The 26,423-nt window shown below is 51.1% G+C and overlaps 7 protein-coding genes across 7 annotated transcripts, besides 2 other annotated features; 2 read left to right on the top strand and 5 right to left on the bottom strand.

Moving 5' to 3' along the window:
• Positions 1-303: 303 nt before the first annotated feature.
• On the bottom strand, positions 304-5,841 carry ACLA_016170 (kinesin family protein; the record flags this gene model as incomplete). The annotated part of the gene is made up of 5 exons (XM_001274596.1): positions 304-852; positions 907-4,944; positions 5,007-5,182; positions 5,247-5,570; positions 5,682-5,841. 5 exons carry the CDS (start codon positions 5,839-5,841, stop codon positions 304-306), a joined length of 5,247 nt encoding a protein of 1,748 aa, XP_001274597.1.
• A 2,033-nt stretch (positions 5,842-7,874) lies between these two features.
• Positions 7,875-7,918: a microsatellite.
• Positions 7,876-7,918: a microsatellite.
• Positions 7,919-9,561: 1,643 nt separating this feature from the next.
• Positions 9,562-11,123, bottom strand: ACLA_016160 (agmatinase; the record flags this gene model as incomplete). Its single annotated transcript, XM_001274595.1, has 8 exons — positions 9,562-9,646; positions 9,697-9,847; positions 9,899-9,991; positions 10,043-10,260; positions 10,314-10,535; positions 10,584-10,667; positions 10,745-10,835; positions 10,892-11,123. The coding sequence occupies 8 exons, from the start codon at positions 11,121-11,123 to the stop codon at positions 9,562-9,564; spliced, it is 1,176 nt and encodes a 391-aa protein (XP_001274596.1).
• A 1,589-nt stretch (positions 11,124-12,712) lies between these two features.
• ACLA_016150 (MATE family efflux transporter) lies at positions 12,713-14,339 on the bottom strand (the record flags this gene model as incomplete). The annotated part of the gene is made up of 2 exons (XM_001274594.1): positions 12,713-13,614; positions 13,673-14,339. 2 exons carry the CDS (start codon positions 14,337-14,339, stop codon positions 12,713-12,715), a joined length of 1,569 nt encoding a protein of 522 aa, XP_001274595.1.
• A 1,720-nt stretch (positions 14,340-16,059) lies between these two features.
• On the top strand, positions 16,060-18,070 carry ACLA_016140 (putative MFS transporter; the record flags this gene model as incomplete). Its single annotated transcript, XM_001274593.1, has 7 exons — positions 16,060-16,250; positions 16,315-16,628; positions 16,691-16,780; positions 16,837-17,472; positions 17,561-17,635; positions 17,703-17,830; positions 17,891-18,070. 7 exons carry the CDS (start codon positions 16,060-16,062, stop codon positions 18,068-18,070), a joined length of 1,614 nt encoding a protein of 537 aa, XP_001274594.1.
• A 508-nt stretch (positions 18,071-18,578) lies between these two features.
• ACLA_016130 (uncharacterized protein) lies at positions 18,579-20,744 on the bottom strand (the record flags this gene model as incomplete). The annotated part of the gene is made up of 1 exon (XM_001274592.1): positions 18,579-20,744. The coding sequence occupies one exon, from the start codon at positions 20,742-20,744 to the stop codon at positions 18,579-18,581; it is 2,166 nt and encodes a 721-aa protein (XP_001274593.1).
• A 1,471-nt stretch (positions 20,745-22,215) lies between these two features.
• On the bottom strand, positions 22,216-24,477 carry mdv1 (WD repeat-containing protein; the record flags this gene model as incomplete). The annotated part of the gene is made up of 5 exons (XM_001274591.1): positions 22,216-22,491; positions 22,552-23,360; positions 23,416-23,613; positions 23,669-24,269; positions 24,394-24,477. 5 exons carry the CDS (start codon positions 24,475-24,477, stop codon positions 22,216-22,218), a joined length of 1,968 nt encoding a protein of 655 aa, XP_001274592.1.
• Positions 24,478-25,305: 828 nt separating this feature from the next.
• On the top strand, positions 25,306-26,285 carry ACLA_016110 (chorismate mutase ARO7; the record flags this gene model as incomplete). The annotated part of the gene is made up of 3 exons (XM_001274590.1): positions 25,306-25,376; positions 25,503-26,154; positions 26,208-26,285. The coding sequence occupies 3 exons, from the start codon at positions 25,306-25,308 to the stop codon at positions 26,283-26,285; spliced, it is 801 nt and encodes a 266-aa protein (XP_001274591.1).
• Positions 26,286-26,423: the final 138 nt, after the last annotated feature.

Here is a 26,423-nt window from a genome sequence, read left to right as displayed (position 1 = left end):
GATGGACATAATCACAGGGATAATAGTAGAAATGTACAATTGGAATATCAACCTGGGCCATCCCTTGCCCGATGAAGCATAGGTAAACGGGTCGTGAGAAGGTAAAAAAGGTATCAAAAAGAGGAGCGTGATACACAAAACAACATAACAGAAAGGTATCAACGGATTGAGAAAATGAAAAAGGCGGAATCGACGTCGAATTCATAATACAGGGGGCTTGGGGATGAAACATGGGGGAAACATCATCACTCCGAGGCACAAAACAAAAGATATCGAGGTAGACCACTGAAAGGCGAGGATAGTCTAGAAGCAGTTGAGAGTGCTCTTCTTCTTCTTTTTATTCAGCGCATTCATCCGCTCCTCGAGCTGGGCACGAGCAGCCTCGGCTTCGCGACGGGCATTCCGCTCCTCCTCGACGGCTTGGAGCGAAAGTCGTTGCGAATTGCGTTCTTTGCGAAGAGTGGTGAGCTCCTCCTCCAGCTGCCATGCCTTCTTTTTCCAGGCTTCGCAGTCCGTCTTGACCTTGTTGCTCTGCGCTTCCAGATCACCTAGCGCCTCTTCAAGGGTGGCCGTGAGCTGCTTCTCGGCATTGAGATGTTTTTCTATCGTGCGGATCCGGGCCTCCGACTCCTCAACCATCTGGACGCTGACTAGCTCCTTGCTGGTGTGACGAGAGCTTGGAGGGGACACGCCTCCGTTGGTGCCAGAGGGAATAGTCGGCAAAGGGGGAAGTGGAATAGCAGGGGGTGGCGAGGGAAGAGAAGCGGCCGAAGCGCTCTTGCGGAGGTTCGAAGTCAGGGAGCTGCTGCGATCATGCGAGCCGTCCTGGCTGGTGCTATTCTTGATTTGAAGCTGAACAGCCATTAGTTGTGGTTCTTGCAGTGATTCTGCTATAGTAGAACTTACCTCAAGCTGCTCGATCCGCACCTGGTAGGTCTCGATCTCCTTCTCATAGGTGACGATCTTGCCCTTGGCATCCTCCAATGCCTGATCCCTTTCTTGCTGGATGACAGAGAGACGATTATGATGTTGATCGAAGCTGTTCGTGATCTGCTCTTCCAGTTCCTCCACCAGCCGCAAGCTCTTCTCCTTCTCAACGGTAATCTCATCGATGAGCGCTTCCTTCTTCTTGACCTGCTCATCCTTGCGTTGCAGAGTATCCTCAAGTGTGGCCACGAGAATGGCGAGTTCGTTCACCTTCGCTTCCTTGGCCGCCTCGCGTTTGGTGAGCTCTTGTAGCTTATCGGCATCACGGCTCTTGGCCTCCAACTGCTTCCGGAGATCCTCATTCGCATCCATCAGTTCGGCGTACTTATCAGAGAAGTGCTGCTTCTGAGTCAGGATATCTTGAATTTGGTCTTCCAGATTATCAGCGGTGATATCGGATTTGACCAGCGCTGAGACCTTCTCGAGCAGTCTCGCTAGCTCTTCCCGCGACTCTACGATCTCAGCCCGCAGCTTGTTCATCGCCGCTTCGTGCTCCGCGCCCTCCTCCGCAATGCGCGCGTTATATTCAGCCTGCGCCGCCGCAGTGGCGCGGGCCTCGAGTTCAGCCAATTCTTTCTTGTGGGAATCCTGCAGGATCTCGACGTCCTTCTTGTGAGAATCGGAAGTTGACTTGTGGTTTTGGATTTCACGTTCCAGTTCCGAGATTCGGGACTGAAATCCTTCGACCTCGCGGCCATCATTGCCCTTGGTGGCAAGTAGCTCTGAGAGTTGGCCCTGAGCCGTCTTGTGTAACTGTTCCAGAGATGCAATCTGCTCGAGACGAGTAGCGGCTGTAGACTCATGCTCCTCAATGGTCCGCTTGAGACTCTCGACCAGCCGTTGCTGCTCAATCCGCTCCCCCTCCAACTCTCTAGCAGTGGCCTCCTTGGCGGCGGTTGTTTCATCTGCGGCGGCGCGGTCGGTGCGAATAGTATCAATGGTCGCCAATGCGCTGTCGAGCTCGGCCAGGGTAGCAGTGAGCTGCTGTTCGGAGGCCTGCAAGGATTCCACAGCGTTCTGATGCTTGCTCTTCCACTCAGTCAATTCGCCCTCAAGAACACCAATCTTCTTGTCTTGTTCTTCCACGTGAGCATCTTGAGCTTTGGCGGCTGCCTCCTGGGTCTTGAGCAGATCCTTGAGCTCCTCGATCTCCTCAAGCAAGAGCTTTTCTCTCGCCTCATGCGCCTCCTTGAGGTCGTTGATCAGACCTTCCTGCTGGACAACCTGATCCCGCAACTGAGACATAAGTCCCATATCTGCGGAAGGCGTACCCCCTTGCAAACTAGATCGCTCCCGAGTGAGGCCAGAGATGATGGTCGCTTTCGTTTCCATCTCCTTTTTCACGCTCTGGTTCTCTGCCTCCAGGGACTGGATCCGTTCCATGCGCGAGTGAAGCTCATGCATCGCGGAATCGAGATGGACCTCAAAGTTTTGCATGGTATCCGTACGACCCGCAAACTCTTCCACGGCGATATTTCGCAGGGCGGCGAGGGATCGATGCGCTCGGTCCACAGTCGAAATAAGGCTCTGGCTAGTCTTGCGTCGAATGACATTTGACTTGAAGTTGGGAGTCGTCGGCGTGGAGGTAGATTTAGAATTGCGTAGCTCGGCCTTGAGAGATTCCACCAGAGTGAGAGCATCTTCGTGCTCGGATCGCAGCTCAGCGTACTTCTGTGTCATGATACTCACACCTTCTTGATGCTCATTCAGCAGCTGGCGCATATGCTCCATCTCTCTTGAGTTTTTCTCGCTTCGGGACGCCTGCGAGTCCACATGATCTTCTGAACTAGGCTCAGAGGGGCCATTAGAGGGCTCTAGCGAAGCAGCAGACTCCCCGACCAAGGATAACTCCGAGGAGAGTGATTGCGAGAACGAGCGTTGTTTTCCACTCTTCGAGTCGGGGGCCTTCGCATCCTCTAAAAAAGACACTGGCCGGGAGGCAGTGGTTGTGGAGGCAGGTCCCTGGGCGGGAACTGTTGCATCAAGCGCTTCGTCTACAGCTTCCCGTTCTAGCCCAGCCAGCGCCTTGAGAGCCTCTTCGTACTTTGCTTCCAACAATTCATATTGGGTCAGAGTGTTCTCATGCTGGAGCCGGAGATCAAAGAGCTCCTGGGACACAGTATCGAGCTTGTCTGCAACGATCTTCGATTCGGTAAGGCTAGGAGAGGGGGCACGAGACTCATCATCAGAATCAACCTCAATGCGGCTTGTTGCCTTCTCCAACACTTCCAAATCAGAGCCGTCGTCAACCTCGGCTAGAGGCTCCATCTCAGAGATGGTTTCATCGTCTATGCCCGGAACCCTTTCCGCCAGGTCCTCATCGGATTCGGGAATCGCGGTTTCGGCGGCTTCGGTCAGAACTTCGAGAGTCATCGCCCTCTGTCGGGAATTGCGGGCGCTCTTCACAGCTGGAACAGGAGACTCGTTCAGCCCCTCGATCTCTTTTTGTTTGACGCCATTTTGATGAACGTGGTCCAGTTCATGGAGAAGACTATCCAGTTTACCTAGACTTCTTTGGCGCTCAACGACGTGTTCCAGGCGTTCCACCTCCCGCTGCATGAGCTCCATGTCCTGGTCGGCTTCCGCCAGACGCTCCTCCAGGGTCGAAATGTAGTCTTCACAGCCAGCTTCACTCTCACGTGCACGGCTGAGTTCCTTGCGCAGCTCCGCGATTATGGCTGTGTATTTCTCTTCCCCAGACGATTGACCATCCAGTCGAGACTCGAGTTCGTGCAGATAGGATTCTGTGCTGGCCTCGCGGTCCATGAGTTTCTGGAGACGGGTTTGCAATTGTGCATTGACTGTTTCAACATAGGCGCATTTGGTCTCGCGTTCCAAAAGAGTGCTCTCCGTGACCGACAGGGAGGAGCGCGTGTTCGACAGGGATGATTCGAGACTCTGGATCGTCTTCTCATACTCCAGAACGACCTGCTCGACAGATTCGGCGAACGAATGGGACCGCTTCAGCCTTTCAACGGAGCTCTTACCGACGGCCGAAGCAACATCGTCGGCATCTCCATTGGGGTGGTGTTCTGAATCACGGGCAAGCTCGGCGATGAGTTTCGCGTGGCGTTGGCTCAGCGCGTTATAGCTCTCTTGGACGTCGAGAAGTTGATTGTGAAGCTCCATCTCCCTTTCGTTCTGTCGTTCAGCTCTTTCTTGGGGCGCAACGCTTCGTCGCTCGTTGTCCTCGGCATTTCGAAGCTGCTGTCTGAGGAAAGCGACTTCCGCCTTGAGTCTCTCAATCACGGCATGTTTGTCGCTGTCATCCGAGATGTGCTGAATCTGCGGTTTGCTTTGAATGGCTCTGGCTCTTTGCGCGTATTGAACGGTGTTCAGTGTCTCGCTCAGGTGAAACTCGGCGGGTGTAACACAAGCAACCATGTACGTGTAAGCACTTCCACCCAAGGAATCCTGCAGGAGCCGAGTAAGCTTAGAATCGCGGTACGAGACGTGAGCGCCCGCTTGACGGGAGGAAAGTTGAGAGATAACTTTTCCAAGGGCCGCGAGACCAGCATTGATCGAGATACCCTCTCGGGCACGTTCCCCAGAAGCACCGGTGTTCTTCAGCCGTTCGCTTCCTGCCAGATCCACGAAGTGCAGCTTGCTGTCGACGGTGACGGAGGCATCAGAGCCCGAAAGGACTTCTACCGGCATAGACATCCGTTTCTCCTTGGGGGTGCTGATAGAGCCCGGTGATTTTCGCCGGACAAGATTCAAACTGAATACCGCGTGCGATCGGGAGGATTTGGCGTTGATGGCAGTAGAGTCCGTCTGCCGGATCGAGGACCCGAAACTTAGCGCATTCATCAAGTCCTCGAATGAGTTGATGTTGACCTGATGCAGACCAGTCAAAATGATACGACCTTTCGTGTCCTCGCGGATTGTAACTGCGTTGCGGTCCGCCATTGGGGTGGAATCGGGAAGGAGAAGATCTCTCAATTGCTCGTTGTAGATCTGAACAGAGGTCAGCATATAAACCAGCTCCAATTTGACAGAACAATTCTCTAGCTACATACTTCAACATAGGAGGCTTTCAATTGCCAGGTCTTATCAGCGTTTGCCTTTCCAAAGCTAGAGGTGGAGCTTATGGAGTATCGGGTTGGTGTCCGAAGGCCCGTCGAACTATTGCGGTTATGCTTTGTGGGACCTTCCAACTTCTCGAAGAGCAGCTGGGCCGCACGGGGGATAATTCCTGTTGCATTATTAGCTCAGAATGTTCCAGTAACGCCAGTAGGTAGAAAGCGAAGGGGACCAACCCATTGACTGAGTATCATGCTGCTCGCTGGGGCCCGAAGTTCCCATCGTGTATGATTTTCCAGCACCCGACTGGCCATAGGCCAAGATAGAGACGTTATAACCCTGAAGGAACGAGCTCACACTGTCACTGAGATATTCCCAGATACCATCCTGGTCTGTGGTCTCGGGAAAGACGCGGTCAAAAACAAACAACTTCCGACCTTGGGGGACATCGACAGCAAGATTCGTCGGCGACATGACATGGACCATGGAGCGTTGGAAACGTTTGGGAACCAGTTCGTAGCCCGGGTCGGTGGGCTTCAGGGGAGGTCGAACACGGACGGCTGCGACAGATATCAGTCTTCATTTATTGCTTCCTGCATGGAACCAGTTCAGTCTGCATAGGCAATCTGCCGTCCTCGCAGACACCCCCGCGCAAGGGGTAAACAACGTACCGACTTTCACCGCGGTCTTCCCATCCTCGTCCGATGCGCGACTTCCCCCACCCAGTTTGCTGCTCATACTCAAACGACTGTTGCTCCTTGGGGTCCGCATGATGCCGCTAAAAGGCCGCTGGGGCGCACCCGTGGGTGAACCGGGCGGCGAAACCGCCATATCCTTTTATAGGCGAAGAAGTGTGGTGCGCGGGGGGGGGGAAAGGTTGGGCGACAGACAATGAGACTCGAGCGCGATCAATGAGTTGTCAGAGCGTGGACAATGAAGGTGTCATGAGTCGTTAGAACGTCGGAGTGACCCAAAAATTATGATTCGTCTGCGTATTGTTTTTTTTTTCTCTTTCGTGTCGTTGCTGGGTTGGTCGGGTTGCTTTGGTTTCAAGTGCGCACGATTTGGCGTCCTGCGGCAATCGGCGACGGCGGAAGGTAACTTCCTAACTGCGATGAAGTCCCTGCAGAAGGGGGAAAAGGACTGTTGATGATTCCTGTGGTGGTGAACGATGTGGATTTAGTTTGGATGAAACACCCCTGAAGGATAGCTGTCGCTTCGATATAGAGTTTAGGGAGTGGATGATGGGCAAGCCGCACGACGGACAAAGAGAGAACCGACTCACCACTTAGACAGGCTCAATCGAGCGAAATAAGGAGAGTAAAGAAGGGAAGACAAGGCAACCGCCCCTCGCAGATAAGACAGGAGTGGGAAAGCGAAAGAAAAGTAATAATAAAGATCGAGCAAGTAACGAAGGGGAGAGGAAAGGAAGAAAAAAAGAAGGGCGTTTGGAGATGGCCGGTACGATGGAGCGATTCCCAGCAAATTACCAGGTATTCTCCGGAGTCCGTAGTTTAGGACGGTTTAGTTTTATTTCTGGGACTGAACTCCTGAACAGTGAACAGAAAAGACCAGCCGAGATTATCTACGTAGTAGTAGTTAGCTAGACTTGTTAGTCTGGTTGGTCTCATCAGTCGGTTGTTTAGGACTTTACTCCTAGCGAAATCGTGCACGAGTCAAAGTCGACTCATTATCCTCATTTTGATTGTCGAGGACGAGGTTTGCAGCGAACGAAAAGTGGCACGTTATTATTAGTATTATTATGAAACAGTTGCTATCGAATGCTTCGTAATGCCATTAATATCGCTGCTAGTAGTGATGAGACTTATGATCCAGAATCCTCATTCGAAGTACGGAGTACTGCGTAGCACTAGCAGAGAGATATTTTATGCGCATACTGGGGATTTGGGTATTGTAATTACAGCAGCCTCCATCCATTCCATTCCATAGATTCCAATGGATGACTCTCTTTGAGCTCCGAATCAACAAGGGATTGATAAATTGGGTTTCGTTCAGTTCAATCTCTGGGAATCCTTGAGATGTAAAAATAGAGAAATATGAAACGCCCATACATAATAAGTTATTAGATAGTTACCATCCAGATCCTCATGTCAATCCTATCTCAACTAGGTGTCTACTACTGAATGCCCATTCGCCTGAAGGTATCTATCTCCAAATGGTTGGTAGGTGTATGCGCTGGTAATAATACCCGGTAATTCATCCAGGGGCAAACCAACGAAAGCCTCGACCATTCGCTTATGAACGACTGGGGCGTTGCATATCGATATTACTCCGTAATCTATGAGGCGCATTATAAAGCCTCTACGGAGTAGGAGATAGTATCTACAGTAAAGAAGTCAAACAAGAGTTGATCAATAATAATAACAGACAAAGACATACGTAGTAAGAGCGACTCCATACCTCCCAGGATCTACGAGTCTAAAAAGTTCCAAACTCCTTGAGGGATGGATATTGTTTCCTTTTCAATCCTTGTCAAAGGCGGCATCCCGCAGGCCTGGGATGATGGTCCCACGGTTCCTTATGAATGGATCTATAATCTCTATCCATTATCCACCTGTTTGTCGGGGATGGGAGGATGGTTTGTCATGGACGGAATCGGCTGTTTTCAGATAATTTTGGATCTGTCAAATGGATGTTGTCATTACTCATTGGTATGCTTCACAGCCTACGTAGTACAGGCCAGGCCAGCTGTATGTCTTACTCTTACAAGTTACGAGGCCCGAAGCTTAAACTGCTGTCAAGCGGGTCTGGCATCTCAGGTCACCAGGAACCAAAGTTAAAGACAGTGTGTAACATTTTTGTTTCGGGTGGATATGGGAGAGAGTCTGCAATTTAGAAGAACTCATCGCATCGCATCGCATCGCATCGCATCTCATCTCATCTCATCCATGATCCGAGCCATATTCATACATTTTTACCTGGATCCCAGTCATCATGAAACCCAGCCCTGCTGCATGTGAAAATTTCCGATACTAGCATGCAGAAGGACGGGGGTTTTGTGGGATGTCCTAGGAAATTGCAGTTTGAACTCTCTGTACTCTGTAGTCACTCCATCTCCCCCTATCCATCTGAACTATGACTATGTATGGCATTACTTCCACCTACAAAAAAACCCACAAAGTCATACGCCGACTACTGTGCTCCATCACCCAGATCGATCGCATGCAACGACCTGCGCGGCAGTAGATAGGTCCAATCAATACCTCACCAATCTGACTCTCCAGCGCCACGTCATAGTAAAACAACCTACCAAGTACGGAGATCTCTACCATCATCCATCCCGCCATCTCGACAGGCACGTGCTCTCGCCTCGCCTCTCATGGAGTCACGACTCACGTATGTGTCTATCATAATCAAACCAAGCACCCCAGAGTCCAGACATCCAGGCCGGCAAGCGACACGGCAAGCACTATCCAGAAACCTGAAACACACCCCCCCCACGAACCACGGCCGCATCGGAATCCCGACGCAGCAGTACCACTACCAGTACCAACTACCAAGTCAACACGAACACGCTCCGGCCAATCGACGATCCGACACCGTTTCCAGCATTAAGGACCCAGTGAACGGTGAACCACACCAAGTCCGGATAGGGATTGACTCCGTTCGGCTGCTGTGTGGTGTTCGTTGCCGCAAGGAGTATGGATCGAGAAAACCTAAGGTCGACTCTGTACAGAACTATCTGTACCCCTAGCTAGACCATAGTTCATGTCTAGATAGTCTAGTCCGTGGCTCGTAGACCCCCCGTCTTCATATTCCGTATTCATCAGACCTGTTGCAAGGAATACCTAGTTGAACAGAGTCGTTAGAGAGCTCTACCCATCTAGACTCTGGAGACGACGTATGGAGTACAGAAACTGTCCCCTTCTGCCAAGATGCTTCCAGAAGCTCAAGGGTAATGATCCCGTAAAAGAACCTGATAATAATGAATGATATCAACCCCATCAATCACATCACCCTTATCCAAATCTATATTCGTAGCGACAAGCGCTATCCTTAAAACCCTTCACAACAACAGCTGCAGGAACCCATTCCTTACGCAAGGAACCCTGCTGTCGATGCATATTAACATTTCCCCAGAATCCACATTTATCATTATCATCTGATAATTAATATTGTATGTGGTTTTTCAAGGGTTAAGCATACTCCTTCAAGCAACCTAGTCCGACTACCCTAATGTATGCACGCCAGCAAACGGAATATTAATATTGACCCACTTGAGCATCCGACAGGCGAAAGATTGGCTTTCTGCACTCTGCAGGTCGCCGTTGGACGACGCAAGGGGCTGCTTCATCGGGCGCCAAGGGCTGAGAACTGGGCGGGGTTTTCCAGTGGGTCGAAGGGTTGACTGAGGTTACTGATTGAATAGCAGACAGAGAATGTCGATATTGAACGCATTTGAACGCATTCATTCCTGTCCTATGTGAGGGATGTTCGATGGCCTTACATTGAAGTTCAATTCAAACCGTATTGATTAAAATGATGACAGACTGAAGAACTTGGAGAGGCAATTATAACTCTATACTCGTATCACAATTCATTTCTCCCCGAGATTGACAGTGGCCCCTTCTTGACCATGATAGTGAGAACCTCGTAGAGAACATCCGCAGCAGCCCTAAGTATGGTATCAGTAATGCCCTTGAATATGATTTCAAAGAAGCGTACATAGTAGAGAGCTCGGCGTTGGTGTCATAAGCTGGAGCAACCTCAACAATGTCGGCACCGATAAAGTTGAGACCGTCAAGGCCACGAATGATAGTCCGCAGCTCGCGGGTCGACCAGCCGCCAGTCTCGGGGGTACCGGTTGCGGGGGCGACTATAAATCGTCAGAAATGGTATGCGTGCATCTGAAGACGGATCAACTCACAAGCTGGGTCGAGTGTATCGATATCGATCGAAAGATAGACCGGATTCTCGGTACCGACGCGCTCTCTGATCTTCTTGATGATGCCATCGGTTCCTAGAGGATAATTAGCAATCACGTTATTGTGCATGGTAGGGAGAATCGGACCGATAGTATCAATCTCGCGTGCCTCGACAATCTCGAAGCCACAGTAGCCGTCATTCTCGTAATCCGAGGGCCCGGACAGGGTTGTGCGGATACCAGCATGGATGTTGGTGTCGTTCTTCAGGAGACCTTCCATGGCCGCATGGTAGAAGTAGGTACCGTGGTTGATGGCAGCGACTTGACTGGGTGAGCCGCCGAAGACCTTGGGCTTCCATGTGTCCCTGGAAGCTAGGTTAGTAGGAGGTTCTGTCAATTGTCATTGCTCTGCACTTACAAATGACTGTCAAAGTGAATGACAGTCACAGGCCCATAGGCCTTGTTGATACTGCGTAGCAATGGCAGTGTGATGGTATGGTCACCACCCAAAGTGATGATGCGCGGCAAGGTCTTGCCGGCTCTAGACAGCCCATCAGCGTTGGCATCGGTATATGGCTTGCGCATGAGAAGGCTATTGTGTCCTTCTTCAATCTGCTGGATGGCCCAAGCATTGTCATACCTGATCCAGTCAGTATTCCATGTCGTCTTTCGACTCAACCAGACTTACGAAGTCACAGGGATATCACCACAATCCAGGATCTTCAGGTCACTGACGAAAGGATTGGCTTCCAATGGCACATTATAGCCACCGCTAAATCCCAATTTGCGTGAGCCTTGATTCCGCCATATAATAGGCATCGTAAGCATGGTTGGTTATCTCAAACATACTAGAGATTAAGGCGGCGAGAACCTTGTCTGATGCCACTGGGACCGAATCTTGCGCCTGGCCTGTACGAAGTTCCGGTGTCAAAGGGGGCGCCTGTTCAATGTAAGCTTCGTTCAATCATGGAAGTGGGTAACAATAGACAAGCTCACCAATGAAGGCGATATCATATTTCTCTTCCTCGCTGGACAGACAAGGGAAGTAGGGCAAGCGACCAAACGTCGAGATGCCGGAGAAGACGGAGTCAGCCTGAGTGCCACCGTCCCCAGGGATTGTATTGTACCACAGGCTCTGATGCGGACCAGACATGGCCTTCTGCTTGTGGTCACTGTGGGCTGATGCAACGGCAGCGAGTGCCAACAGGCTAAGTGTAGAAGTAATCATGGTGCCGAGATCCGATAGGCCTCTATGACCAGCTTGAATGAGCTGAACATGCGAGAATGAAGGAGGACGGTGAGGATATTTATGAACATGTCCCTCGACAGACGACTTGATCCAGCATCATCGTCTAAGATGTGCAAAATTTATTCATTCCGTATCTTTACCGTGTACGTCGTCTTTAACCGCCGGGATCCGCCAAATCAAGGCATCCAGCTTCGAGAAGAGACTGAATGTCTGGTCCTCCGATTTCGCGGTAGGAGCAATTGGCCATGATGCGATGAATGTTGGTCAAGTATCATCTGCAGGTCTGTCCCCACTCCCATCAACTTCCTAGAAGGAGTATAGTCAACATATTTAAAGTCTCGGGCCCTGTTACCAGTAGAGTGGATACCGATATGCTGGGCTGGTCATGGCACTGTTCTCATGCGCTTGATCAAAACCAGACAATGAGGGGAGAGATATCGTCATTCAGCCAGGGTCCATCTGCAGAAACGCAAGACGCCTGTGGAATGTAAATAGTGGCACAGGGGGGAGGGGCCATTAGCGGTGGAAGCAGTGCCTGTGCATCAAGCCAGTTGGAAGAGCGCTATACCTGTACAGACAAGTATGGTGCTGCATAGGACCCCAAAAAGGAAGTTAGAATGACATTAGATGCAGATTGTCCCTATGTTCCAGAATTACCAGCGAAACAGAAGACGTTGGCAGCGGTCCTTATCAGTTGGCTTGGTGGCTTATCTCACACCCTTTAGTCTCCTACTGATCTTCGTTGATAACGCAGGATTGGGCGTCTGGAACTCGGAGCAGCTGTTGAGCCTGTGACTGAGATGAATTGTCCAGTGTGGAGACTGGAGATCTTTTCTCTACAGTCTGGGGTACCGTGGCGTATCTAAACTGCGATTCTGGGTTTCACTGCCATGCGTCTTCTTCTCTCTCCATCGTACTTCCCTTTTGGGAAGTTCATTGGAGCTGGATAGTATAACAAACGTACTATAGCGATCTCGAGTATGGCATTATCAACCGAAACTTTCAAATCATTCCATGACACAGAGGAAACTGACCTGAACTCTTATCTTTGTAGATATGCATCGCGGAGATTCGATCCACGTCAGCGTTGCTCAAGTTTAAGCGACGAAGAGACATTGACGCGGGAAAGCACGACGAAGCGATTCCAATCTCCCTCATGTCCCGATCGACTCGTGACCTGCTGCCTCAGGCTCACTGCCTGCCTAACCTCTCAGGTATCCGTTCCTGCCTTCCCCCGTCTAGGCAACTCGCCAGGCAACATATGCCCCCCCGTCATCCCTTACCCAGCAAGGAGCCGGGGCGGTAGTGCAGTGGTCATTGTCTGCGAGGAAACTGTCCTTTGGGGACAGGTTCTTCGCAGTAGCTGCATGATCCAGTCAGTCCCCGGTTCGAATACAGCCTCTGCTCCCTTCGTAAATAGGAGCAGGGGCTGGGCAGAATGGAGGGGGGGTTGTACACCTGCCCTCCATTCTGTTTTGCTTCGCAAGGAGTATGAGTATTCTTTGAATATATTTCTGCTTGCTTTTCACTGATATGTGTAATGTAGATACTATTCTCCGGTCACTATGCTAGATCCCTGTCTCAAGACGCTCATGGACATCCATCCTCTGAAACGCCTGGTCCACTTCCTTATCCCAGTTGCTCAGCACGACAATCACCCACTCTAATGCGCCCACAAGGTAAAGCGCAATACACTGTCCCACCCATAGTCCCTTCAACCCCCAGCCATGAAATGCAAGCCAGATCCCCAGCGGCAGAGCGCCGCAGTAGTAACTCACCAAGTTCACCATCGCCCCAACATGCTGTCTACCCATACCACGCAGACTGCCCCCACAGCTCCCATTCAACCCATCAGCAATTTGAAAAAGCGCAACGTACGGCAGAACATCGGCAGTCAACTGCACAACACGCTCGTCAGAGTTGAAGATCTTTGCAAAGTCATGTCGAGTTCCCATCAGCACAGCCAGCACCACCCCGCCGAGCAGCATGCTAAGCCAGGCCGCCGTGTTTGCCGCCCTGGCCGCTCCAGTCGCACTGCGCGAGCCGAGCAGATTACCGACGCGTGTAGATGTGGCGACTCCCACGCCGAAGGGGATGGTATTGAGGACCTGGTCCGCAGTCATGATCACGCTTTGTGCGGCGAGCGGAATGGTTCCCAGCCGGCCAGCTGCAAGCGCAACGATCTCAAAGGCCCACCACTCGGTGCCAACGTGAATGATCCCCAAGAAAGCTAAACGGGCGAAGGTTCTGAGATTTTTAAAGGCTTCCTGGGACCAGCCGCCCCAGCATTCGGAACCAGCGATGAAGCGGGCGTAGAGGACTAGCAGGGCGAATGATAGCCAGTACGAGATGCCTAGAGCAAAGGGGGCACCGAGAAGACCCATCTCAAAGGTGTAGCAGAAGAGGTAGTTGAGGAGAACATTGAAGGGAGACGTAATCAGAAGGACATAGGTCCCGGGCCTCATTATCCCTATCCAGGACGAAGAATCTTTAGCTGAGAACAATATCGCCAGTTCGGAGTGTCTTACCTTGCGCTTGCAGATACTTCTTCATCAACTCGAAATAGATATATCCCAGTCCTCCCGGAATCAAACAGGTGAGAAACCGAGCACTATCCTTGGATAGATCTGAATCCTGGCCCAGGAGAAGAAATACATGCTCCGAAGACGCCCATAGGATAGCAACAGGCACGTAGAAAAGGGTCAGCACGAAAACTCCCCTCTGCAGTAGAATGCCAAGATCATGTTTGTTCGAGCTGCCCGTGAACGACGAAGACGCCAGAGTATCCAGCGCCGTCGTCCCTCCTAGCGCGATCATCCACGCAGTGATCATGGCGAACATAAGAGAGAATGCAGATGTTGCCAAGTGTTCGGGAGACAAGCGGCCAACAATGAGCACGGATGCAGTCTGCAGACTGTTTTGGAGTGTATAGGCGAGGATCACAGGAACGGATCCCTTGAGCAGATGCCAGAATTCTTCAATGATAAGACGTCGGTTTGGCCCATCTTCATCTTTAGACTGTGCGTCGTCGAGCAGACCCCGCGAGCTGTCGATGTCGATAGGCGTGGGGAGGAGGGAGGTATATTCGTCCGGGCCATCCGCGTCCATATTGCGGATGTCGTCGGGTTCGTTGCGCATTCTGTCGACGGTAAGAGCAAAGGAGAATCGTGCTGGAGGTAGAGGCATCAACCACATGGGGGAGCAATCTCAACATCAGATATATCTTCTCATATGCTGCAAGACGGCTCTTAGGGCCGACATTGAGTATTTCAGTCAGTTCTAGCAGTAGGTCGAATCATTTCCTTCATTTCATCCCGGTGGATCAGTGCTCCGATCCATATCCTATCGCCGAATATTCAATTGCTCCCTTGCAGACTCACCCTAATCAGACATCAAGGATATGCATAAGCAGGATTTCAATGGTGAGTATGCATGTCATTGGCTCCGGCCAGAAGCCATCCTGCTTCGCAATGACCACATCACGACTCGGTACTGGTTCAGTCTACGGTATACTGCATTATTCCGATATTGGAATAGTCAATTAACCAAGAGATTCTATGATAACCTGCCAGTTAATTGAATCTATGAGTCCCGAAGAAGCGATAGACAGACCTTCCAAGATCTGGCCCATGTCTGCACGTCAGGCCGATTCCGGAGCCTTATCGGTGACGGCTAAATTTGGCGCAAGAGCAGTGGGGTTGGGGAGAGAAACTAAGAAAAAAAGCCGTTGGAGCATTCCTGCAGACATCATACATCGGTGGCTCTCCAGATACTATCCCAAATGGGAAGTTGTGTGGTAAGTGTTCATGAAGAGATGGAATTGAGCACGGAGCAGAGGATGACCCCGGGGATGAGAGTGCTTATCAGCGTGACAGCGTCCTGTTGTCCCCTGGCCTTGTCCAGTAATGCTGATGGGGTATTGGGTTGGTGGTCTCTACAGCGCAAGTCAGACTGTTCAAGATGAATAAAATGGAAATGATTTTCAGGTGTATAGCTTTCCATAAGATGAATCGTCAGAGCGGAGGGTTATGGTTGACTCGCCTCATGATTAGGGCAGATATACTTACGAACGAAGGTATAATGTCTGCATATGCTCCTAGGTGGTCTATATCCCCTACTCAAGGCCAACTACCTACTCCCATCCCTGTGATTTTAGACGGCAGCAGCGACAGTGATAAGTAATGAAGCATTGAAAAGCATCTCGATGGTCGAGAAAGTCAAAGACCAGGTCCTTGTCAGACATCAGAGCGCCTCCAGGCCCATCGAATCTATGACTGTTTCAAGTTCCCTTAGATAGAATGCAATGAATGATGTGAATAATACATTCTTTCTTATCAATTCCTACAGCCAATATCTAGAGTTGATGATTAGTGCATTGTGAAACTGTTGGTTGGACAAAACCTACACCACTCAACTGCATCCATTATTAGCATGGAAGCATTCCTCATGCAGGAGGATCAAGAAGCCCATGCGCTATTTTACTGTAACTCGGGACACTAATCATCATTCAGGGCAGAGACACCAGGGCAAACAGTTGTACCCGGTTTTTTCCAGCCTACCAATGCAGGGTCATCAAGCTTTGGTCGCGTAGTTGATCATGCTATATCCAGGCCACCGGACGGCAGAATTACCCCAGACAGCAAAAATGATGATAAGGACTCCTTTCTCGTCCTGATATCTGGTCGCTCTTTGATTCGGCGATGGCTGACTTGTGGAAGATAGGGCTTTGGATTGATTCTTTCTTTTGGTGCTCTTCATTCCATGAAGTGGTTGGACAGGCTCGTAGATATATATTCCTTATACCATTGTAACATGGCGTAAGAAAATTGGTCTGTACATAGGAATCAGAAAGCCAACTCCTCTATACCTTCAATACAATCCCACATAATTGGGAGAGAAACTGAAAACGTCTGATATGGTGGACTCATCGGGAATCAGTGTGGTCGATGAGAAGCACTCCCTGCCCATCGAGCCAGAAGCCCTAGGCGAGACGACGATCGAGCAAAATGGAATGAAAACACACCCTCAACCAGCTTCAGACCCCTTAGATCCGCTGAACTGGTCGACTCTGGAAAAGCATACCATACTGGGGATTGTCATGCTCAAGTCGGTTTGCCATTTTCCATCACCCTTATGATATCTGTCAGCCATGACTTATATCCTTACGCAGATATTTCCTGTTCACGTATCTCACGACGACCACCGTCCCCTCGTTTCCTGACTTACAGACCACTTTCGATATCAGCTACTCTGAAGTCAACTGGACGGTCGCAGTCCCTGCCCTGGGTCTGGCAGTTGGGCCGTTGTTCTGGACCTCTTTCGGTGATATATACGGCCGCCGGATTGTCTTTATCATTGGCACTGTCGTCGCGCTGGTGTCGACCATTGGTGCGGCAGCTGCAGATAAGTATGGCAGTTATATGGCTGCTCGCTTCTTTCAAGGATTCGGCGTTAGTCCAGCTTCGTCGGTTGGGATGGCTGTCGGTATGTATTTGGCGTCGTCAGGCCCAGACTGTTCAGGACACTGACTGGGTATTGCTCAACAGTCAACGATCTCTTCTTCGACTATGAACGCGGACAGAAGCTTGGCCTGTGGGTTCTGGCAATCGATTCAGGGCTCCTGCTAGGACCAACGTGTAAGTAACAGAAACCATTTGATGATGATGAATCTGGTACCTAATACTCACACCAGTCGGTGGCTTCCTGAATGTCGTGAGCGCCGCATGGATCAACTGGTTCAACGCCATCCTCTTCGCAGCCTTGCTTGCTCTCGAACTCTTCCTCATGCCCGAGACCTTGTACCCTCGCACCACCATGCTCCAACACATGCCGCCTTGCGTCAACGGACTCTCCACCACCGACATAGAAAACAACCCAACCCGAGAGAAGACGACCACCACCACCACAGCAGCAGCAGCACAATCACCCACAGCGGGACCCGACCTCCCCAGAACAAAGAACCTCCCCTTCCTCAACTTCCGCCCCATCCCCGGCATGCGCCATCCCAAGCCCTGGGACTCGATCACCCGCTTCATCCTCACCTTCCGCCTCCCCGCCGTCGTGGTCAGCGTCCTCGGATACTCGTTCCTGTGGTACTGGTGGATCCTGTCCGTGATCACGATGGTGCCTGCCGCGTACGCATCGCACACACCCGTGGTGCAGGGCCTCCTGTTCCTCGGCCTCTTTCTGGGGACGGTGGTCTCAGAGATCTGCTGCTCGGGCAGGCTGAGCGACTACATCGTCGGGAGACTGGCGAAGAAGAACGGCAACGTGCGCGTCGCCGAGATGCGGCTGTGGCTGGCCTACCCTGCTATTCTCATCACGGCCGGTGAGTGTTGGACGTAGTCCCCGGCGCAGACGAAACGATATTGTGGGAAAGCAAGCATGCTAACCAACCAACCCTATCTATGTACCAGTCGGCTTGATTCTCTGGGGCGTGAGTATCGACAAGAACTACCACTGGATGGTGGGCCAGGTCGCGTTCTTCCTGTGTAAGTTGGCCCGGGGGGGCATCCAACCACATCGGAAGAGCATTCCGCTCACTGACACTGTTTTTAGTCGCTGCTGGAGTCCAGGTTGGGAACACCGTCACAAGCAGCTATATCATCGATAGCTATCCGCTCCAGTCGACCAGCGTGGTCATCTTCTATGCCGTCTTCCTCAATCTGAGTGCCTTCATCAACCCGGTATGTCTCCCCGTGTTTTGCGAGGGTGGGATTCAGCTGACTCCAATATCTTCGCCATAGTTCTTCATTGCGCCCTGGCAAGCGCAGTCTGGGTATACGTGGACGTTCACCACACAAGCGTTGATCGTCGCGGTTGCTGGAACAGGTGTGTTTGCGTTGTTGCAGAAGTATGGTGCGCTGATACGCAGGAAATCACCTGTGCCTTCATGGGTGAACCCGGAGTTTGATTCGGGGAGTTAAGTCTTTTGGTTTTTGGTAGATGTAGAATAGGTTTTTTTTCCTGTGTTGTCTGTCAGCCAGTCTCTATTATAATGAGCCATTGCCTGTACTTGTAGTCTACAGCCTAATCCCGAGACGTATTGAAAACAACGTGATAGTCGCGCGTATCCTTAGGTTGCATTTCAGTTCTGGTATAATCTGTATTGTACAACAGCCTTAAAGAGCCAATATTGCTAGTCAAGGGGAATCTCAATTTCGATCTTTAACGTGCCCCCATAGTTCTCCATAATCTTGTTTTGTAACGCCAGCCATGCTTCCCATAAAGCCATGTAGGATCCCCAAAGTCGTAGATTGGTTAGAAATGAAAGGGTAGATTGGGAAATAAGAAAACACGCTAAGGTAAGATTGAGGTTGGGGGCCATCCTTCGGTCAGAGAATCGCAATCGTGGGTTTGCCTGGGAGGCTGACATGTCTAGCCTCTAAGATTGAGAAATCGTGGAAGTGGGATCTACTCTCCGTAGGCAGAACCTCAGAGATGTCCGTGCAACTTCAAACGATAGAGGCATGTGTAGTTTGCCCCCCAGTTTGACTTGACGCGAAAAACGACCTGATCCACGCGGATGTCAGGTTGGTCGATGATCACGTCGAGACTATTCTCTTGGATATGATGAGCGCCGTGGATATTGTATCTCCACTTTGAAACACGATAGAAACTTGGACCCAGTAGCGTATCATTCCAGTAGGCAGTTTCGGGCTCTTTGGAGTATGCTGGACGAAGGATGCCTATTATGTAGTCGTGCAGCGAGAAGCGCCCCGCGAGCATCGGCGACTGGTATTCCTTTTCGAACGCTTCGGATTTGGACGAGAAGCTGCTTAAAAGTTTATCGAGGTGTCGAGAATACCAGCTGGCTGATCCTGCCTCCGACGGCAGATCAGAATCTGTGTTGATATCGACAGTATATCGGACCCAGAGCTCCATGTCTTTGGGCGCGGTTTCCGGCGTGATGGCGGCGTGTTTCGGTATGTGTTCAACGACGACATCCTCCGGCACGATCCCACGTGCTAGGTGGAGAGCCAGCTGAGAAATGCCGTTCCGTGGCGCGCTGCACCAGCAATCCCCATGGTCATCCCAGGGCAACAGCGCCGCAAGAGGTCCGTTTTCTTCGGGACGCGGATCATCAGAGTGATCCCGCCTGTCTTCTATTGTTGGGCTGGTCATGTGCTGATCCACTATGATGCCCATATTGATGTTGAGGAAGTTGGGCTTCTTAGGGAGGGTGCGAACAGGCTCCAAAACAGTTGTTGGAGCTGCGACATCGTGCACCTCGGATTTGATGGTTTTCAGTTCTTTGGACATTGACGAGACCTGTGCTCCAAGCTTAACCATCTGGCTATTGAGATGATTCACTACCTCGTAGTCGGAAGTGTTCAAGGGAATAAAGGGTGTTTGACTGTGAAAAGGAGACCATGAGATAATGTCACGGGACAGTTCGACAATTCTGTCGCTGAAGGAGTAAAGAGTGAAGAGGGATAGAGTGGTCAATATCATAAGCCCAACTATTCTGAGCGCCTGTTTTCCTGGGTGTCCAAACGAGAAGTTCGGAATGAAACGAGCAGTCGGTATTGAACGAGCCTCGTTAGTGAATGACTGTTCCGAGAGGGGCACGGTAGAATCTTGGAATGAAGTTTCTTTTGTGAATGAGTGAGGAATGATGGTTCGGGCTGGGGCTGTTGACACTTCAGGTTCGGGCTGTTGAGGCTCGAGAGACGGATTAAGATCGGGACGAGGTTCAGATCGAGCTTGAGACTCGACTGTAGGCTCTCTGGACCGTGCTTTAGACAACGAAAGACGAGAATCGGGCTCGTCCTCTTCATGGATGGTCTCATTGGCGAAAGCAAGCCCCGAAAAACGTCGGGGTGGCGCGGTGATGTTCCTCCCCTGTGGCTCATTGCGGTATCGATTCGAACTGGTCCGTTGTAGGTCATCATCATGGACATCACGTTCGACCATCCACGAGATGACGGATTCATTGTCATCAAAGCCTGCACTCTGAGTTGAATTTTCCAATGGCATGTCATTGCGAGCTGGTGAGCCGACGCGCTGTAGTGGAGAAGGGTAGAGTTGGCCAGCTGGCAGAGACGGGTACTTGGGATCGGCGAGGAGTTGCGAGGTCGGACTTGAGGCTGTAGAAAGAGTATGTGGAATTGGGGGTGTTGGCGTGGCAGTCGATCGTTCAAATTGATCCTGGGGTTCTCGGTACCCTCGATTCGGAGAGAGAGTCGCTTCGCGCAGTCCTTCAAGCAACTGCACTTGATCTGGTGTCGGCTCTCGCTTGGCGCGTCGGCGAACAGGAGACTGATTAGCAGCCATCGATCGCCCGCGCAGACGAGTTTTCATATGGGGTCGGTCACTACCCTCATTTGACTCATCTGGATTGTTGTGTTGATCTCGTTTTTGAGCCTCTCGTATCGTTTGATCGATTGATTCAGCCACTTCGGCCAGACCCATTTGCTTCGCCGTCAGTCGGCGAGGAAGTACTGCCGGTGCGGGAGAGCCATAAGCCCAGCTTGGCTGGGTAGGCACATCTGGCAGCGGCGTATTGGTGACGGCCGGACTCGAGTGACCGAGAATGATGGAAACGTCAGAGCGAGCAGTTGCCCCGGCGCGCCGGGTACCTGCACGCTTGGGCGGCATTTTTACTTTAGACGTTTTTCCCAAGCAAGTTCAAATATCCAACCCTATGCGAAGGGTCAGTTGAAATTTCACAGTCTCAAAGCAAGGAGAAGACACGAGGTCGGATGCAATGTTTGATAGATCATGAACAGAAAGAAGCTGAAGGATAATTATTCTCCCACTGTGAAGACTTACACTTGCAAATTTAATGACCAGCTCTCTCTAACGCTGAGAACGCATTCGATTGAAACCAGCAGATTCTCAATCGCAGCCTCAGGCGCTCTGCAAATGCCTTCCCTTCCTAGCTTTGGGCAGCGGCTGCAGGAACACAAAGCTCAATGATCAAACTCTTGTGTCTATATCACAGCATACACATACTGCAAGGAAGACAAGATAATTGCATGTAGTAGTGAGTTAGTTGATGGTGAGACCGAACTGAAGACAAGCCAGCGGATCCGAAGAGAAGGGCTTTAACACAAGATATCACCCTCTGTTTCTCAGCGCGGAGTCTTTGACACCTTTGAAAGCAACACAGCAACAAAGAATGCACCACAATGAGCAACTCAGAAAGATTAAAGTGATCCAGATGGGTTCTGCAAATGAAGGTTTTCTGGAAGCCAAGAAAGAATGCCTTTCATCCACTCCGCGTCAAGGAGCGCGACGCGGGTGTTTTTCCGTGGTTTGCTGGAATGGGACTACTGTCGCAGGGGGTGTCTTTGGAGAAGACAGATTGATAGGATATTGGATGATTCTAATGATGATCCCTTGATGAAACGCGTTCTGGGTATATTTATGATGATATGGCTGCGGCCGAGTTGACAGAGGCCGAGGTGGTTGATCGAGAGATACTTGTTGCTTGTTGCTACATAACATAACTTGCTAACCATCCACGTTCCACAATAGAGATCAGTCCGGTAAGGCTTGGCTGAACATCTGTACAGTAGTAGTATCGCATCAACACTAGAACCCGGAGATGATACAATTTCAAATTCTCAAAGATATTCAGAATCAGAATTCAGAAATAGAGCGGTAGGACTACGATGTCTAGGATACACTACAAAGAAGTATGCAATCTTCCCTTTTTTTTTTCCCTTTGTACTTCCGGTGTCATACGCCCCGTTGGACCTTGATTCAACCAATCTCCCTTTGTTGGCTTCGTGTTTCATCGCATCCAACGGCCTATATCCCAAATTTCGAGCAGATTTGATTCTTCTGCTGATGTATGGCTTGTCGAGATACCCCTTCGCCAGTGTAACAGTACCTAGATAATTAAAGCATGTAACATACGTCGTCCGTCCAAAACACAACCTGTCCTTCGCCTCTATATTGGTTCCAAAAACATAGTATACACTTTGTGACGAATGCCCGAGGGAAAGACAGTGCGACACACCATACATAAGACATGGTCAAATCACAGCATAGAATATAAAACAGGAGTTCCAGCCGCCCAGGATCATGTACTTTTGTTTTTTAAGGAAGGCAGTATCTTCGCTCAGCAAGTCCAAGCAGCCACGATACCATCCTTGCGCCCTTCGAGCAGATATCCGTCCTTGAGCCGCACCCGTTCAACGGTTGCAGGCGCCGGACCTACCTCATCTGCACCGAGTCCCGCACCACAGTCCCAATGATTGCTATCCGCCTTGTCGTAGACCTTCACGACGTTTTCTCCAGCCGCGGCGACGATGCGTTTCGTGTCAAACATCATGCTGGTGATGGGTTTTTCGTAGGCAAACGCATCGAAGATGGACCCCATTCGGAGATCCCATATCTGATAGAAGGTTAAACGCAGGGCGACTACACCGGTACAGATACACGAGAAGGAACTTACCCGAATGCTGCGGTCCTGACTACCCGTCACCAAATGCACCTCGTCGAATTGTAAACACGTGATCGGTCCAGTATGGCCGACAAGACTACGATGCACCTGACCACTCCGAAGATCCCAAAGACGGACCATACCGTCGGCGGTACCACAGGCGAGAGCGGCGTCGAAGCACTGGACTGCGCCGACAAAATCAGCAGAGGCATCGGGAAGACGACCTGACGGGCGCCATTGTGTGTCGGCACCGATGGTGGACGCCTGAGCAGCGGCCCACAAGACGTCCAAGGTCTGGACGCAACGTCCTTTGACAAGATCCCATTGTCGCAGAGTCTTGTCGGCGGAACCCGAGATGAGTGTATCTCCCCTGAAGTGGAGCGCCGTCACCTCGTCCACGTGGGCATCAAGCGAAAAGACATAGCAGTCTTCCAGTGTTGTAGCGGAGAGTATCGAGAAAGCATCTGTGCCGTCATCCTCTTCGTCTTCTTCATCAGGTCTACCCACACGATTGTCCCGAGGCACAGTTCGCGCCCGGCTCAGATCCCATAGTTTGACCGAAGCATCCATGGAACCTGTGGCAACAATGTTGTCCTCAACTTGTAGACACCGCACGGAGGCATTATGGCCCTCCAGGAATCCCATGCATCGGCCAGTGTTGAGATCCCAGACTCGAACTGTGTCGTCCAATGCAGCGCTGACCATGGTTCCGAAGGGGTAATCGAAATCGATGGCGGTGACCATGTCGGTATGAGCCTGCATTTCTTTGATCTGCGATCCGGGCGAAAAATGCTCGTGGAGGATGGGCATCGATCGTTTCCCTGGTTGATAGATCAGTCACAAGGTCTGGCATAGGCAAGACGCAGTAGACAGTACTTATTGATCGCTTTTTGAGACTCTTCGGCGAAGGGAGCTTCTGATAGATAGATTCCGACATAAACGACGCATCCATAGCAGAATCTTCTGAAAGAACAGAGTCATCAGCGGCTTCTGACGATTTTGGAGTCGACACGGCGACGGGAGTACCGGGTGTGTCCTCCTGGATGTCTTCGAGCTTGTTGTCAATCTCCGTCACTGTCCAGTAGTCAGAAGCTATTCCAGATACCTCCGGGATCCGCGGGACACCCACGTTCATGTTCCAATTCCGCCTCTTCCATCTCCAACCCGGCCAACCGTTCTAAAACAATTTTCCGCATATTGTGTAGGTTGGCGATCTTATTGTCGATATCATGGATCTCGGAGCTGCACATGTTCTTGCGCACGCCCATCAGATCCAGCCGCCTGCTCAAAAGGTCCCGATCCTTCTTGAGATCGGTCGGCGCGGACGGAAGAGCCTCCTTCGCCTGGCCATCCTTCAACAATTTTTTCGCCTTCGAACTGCGCCGTCGGTGCGATTTCCGGTATTCATGGTCGTCCTGAGTAGCCTTGAAGCCCTCAAACAAGGAGTAAGAGCTGGAATCCTCGGGGATGTTTGCGAGGAGCTCGTCGGGAAGGGAGGAGATGGCCCGCGATTGGATTTCGGTCGTGGATAGTTTCGAGCGGACCAGATCGGTCGGGGTGGTCTGCGTTAAGGAGAAGACTTTGCGTTGTGTCGTCGGCCGCCGTAGCTCGCGATGTATATCAACCATGGCAGTATGGTAGTGCCCGCCGTTGCTCGACTCGGTCGTAGGTCCCATCAAATGCCCTGCAGTCGATGTGACTTTCCTCCCAAAGGCCTCGATGTGCCGGCTCTGGAAAGATTGAAGCCATATCAGTATATGAGTGGGCAGTGCTCTCTATATTCCCCCTAATACAATTCAGAGCAGACAGGGTTGGGAATGAGAGTAGAACGGGGAACAAAGAAAAGAGGCGCACCGTTAAGCCGGTCCCTAGAAGACCATCCGGCTCGACAATATCTGATAAACCAGAAGGCGATTCATCGCGGCGCTGCTTCGCCATGGGGCAAACCGGGGGAAGACTCTCAGTACTGCAAGACTTAAAGACCCATGCGGGCTGTCTATACCGAGAGAAGAGCGGTTCAAAAGTGTTCGTTTTTTCCTTGTTCCAAGGGCGATTTGCTTGCTCGGCTCTTGGTCGGTTCGCTGGAGAAGAGTTGAGTTGCGCTGGAGTTGCACGCGATGAATTACCGTGTTCCCGAGCTGCTGTATTATTACCGCCCTCCAATACCTAGCTGCCCAGGTCCCCTTGCTCACCTACGTAATAGGCTCAGCTTGGTGCACTCCGTAATGAGGCTGGGAAGATATTGGATTTCCTGTGTCCAGTTGGAAAAGGCTAGAGTCATCTCCGTGGGCTTTCTTAAAGAAGATAAAGCTCCTCTATTAATGCTTCCAAGGCTGTCAAGCTATGATGGAGGAGGCTTAAGAGCTGGTTTCAACCCATGTGACCAGGTTGTGAAATACCAAAACCGAGCCAGCACTGCTGCTATCCATCTATATCAATCAGCTGAACAAGTTAAGCCACTGGGAGTTTTTTTTAACCTTCTCATGATCGGAAACCAAAATAGAAAAAGCGAGGATGACTATTCAATCTGAATAAGATTACCCAGAGAGGCATCCAGCGGAGAATAGGTAAGCGTCTCCTGTTCATCCACGGTCACCGATGCTGGTCTACCCGAGGCGGTGCTTGGAGTCACCTACATAATTGGGACTCGCCTGCCCGATCATCGGCATCAAATATCTTCCCCTCTTGGCCCTGGGTAAGCGGAGAACATTATAGACTTGCGACTGCTAGACGATTTTTTGGGGATTTTCAGGGCTAAATAGAAGTATGGATACAGCAATTGATCTCTCCGATGCCTCTAAGGCATTGGATCTATCCAACATCAGATTCCAGTTGATGTAAGTTCACCTAGCGATCAAATTGTCTGTGCCCCGCATGAGCTTCAACTCCGATCGCAACCTTCTCTCGATATTCCAGTGAAAGGTGGGAATAGCTGACTGGAATTCGCTGAACTCGGACATCAGTCGACTAGAAGACACGATTACTTTCCATCTGATCGAGCGCGTCCAATTCCCTCTCAACAAGCCCATCTATGTCCCCGGCGGGGTCAACATCCCTGGCGATCAGATCAGTCTGATGGACTATCTGCTCCGCGAGCAGGAGCGTCTACAATCCCGCGTTCGTCGCTACGAGTCCCCCGATGAATATCCCTTCTTCCCAAATGCGCTGGAGACACCTATCCTGCAACCCCTCGAGTACCCCAAGATTCTCCACGACAACGATGTCAACGTGAACGAGACCATCAAGAAGCGCTACATCGAGAATATCCTTCCTGCAGTCTGCGCCCAGTTTGGCCGCGAGGACCGAGGCGAGACACAGGAGAACTACGGATCATCGGCGACATGCGATGTCAGCGTGCTCCAGGCGCTGTCGCGTCGCATTCACTTCGGCAAGTTCGTCGCCGAGGCCAAATTCCAGAAGGATCCCGAGACCTTTGTCCGGTTGATCAAGGCCAATGATCTGGCGGGCATCGAGGCGGCTATCACCGACGCGAAGGTGGAACAGAAGGTCCTGGAGCGATTGGCTCTCAAGGCCAAGACGTACGGTACGGACCCTGCGTTCCCTTCGGAATCAGGGCCGAAAATCAATGTGGATGCGGTGGTTGCTATGTACAAGGTGAGTGGCCCGATATAGTAACGGATCAAGCAGGCTTGCTAACGACCTCGAAGGAATACGTCATTCCTCTGACCAAGGTGGTGGAGGTGGAGTACCTCATGCAGCGCCTCCAAGGCACTCAGTGGGAGTAAGCTATATGTGCCTTGTGGCTTCCCTGGTATATAAATGAATAATTGGTCGTAATGATGGATCTTATACCCTCTCGAAGAGAGAAAAGATAGCCATTGCAGGGCTGATTTCCCGAACATTGACATGCATGAGGTGGCTAA

The sequence above is a fragment of the Aspergillus clavatus genome, genomic scaffold (assembly GCF_000002715.2).
Source record: "Aspergillus clavatus NRRL 1 1099423829795 genomic scaffold, whole genome shotgun sequence".
NCBI lineage: Eukaryota > Fungi > Ascomycota > Eurotiomycetes > Eurotiales > Aspergillaceae > Aspergillus > Aspergillus clavatus.
The sequence above is the reverse complement of the archived record's forward strand: the minus strand, read 5'-3'. Positions and strand labels throughout refer to the sequence as shown.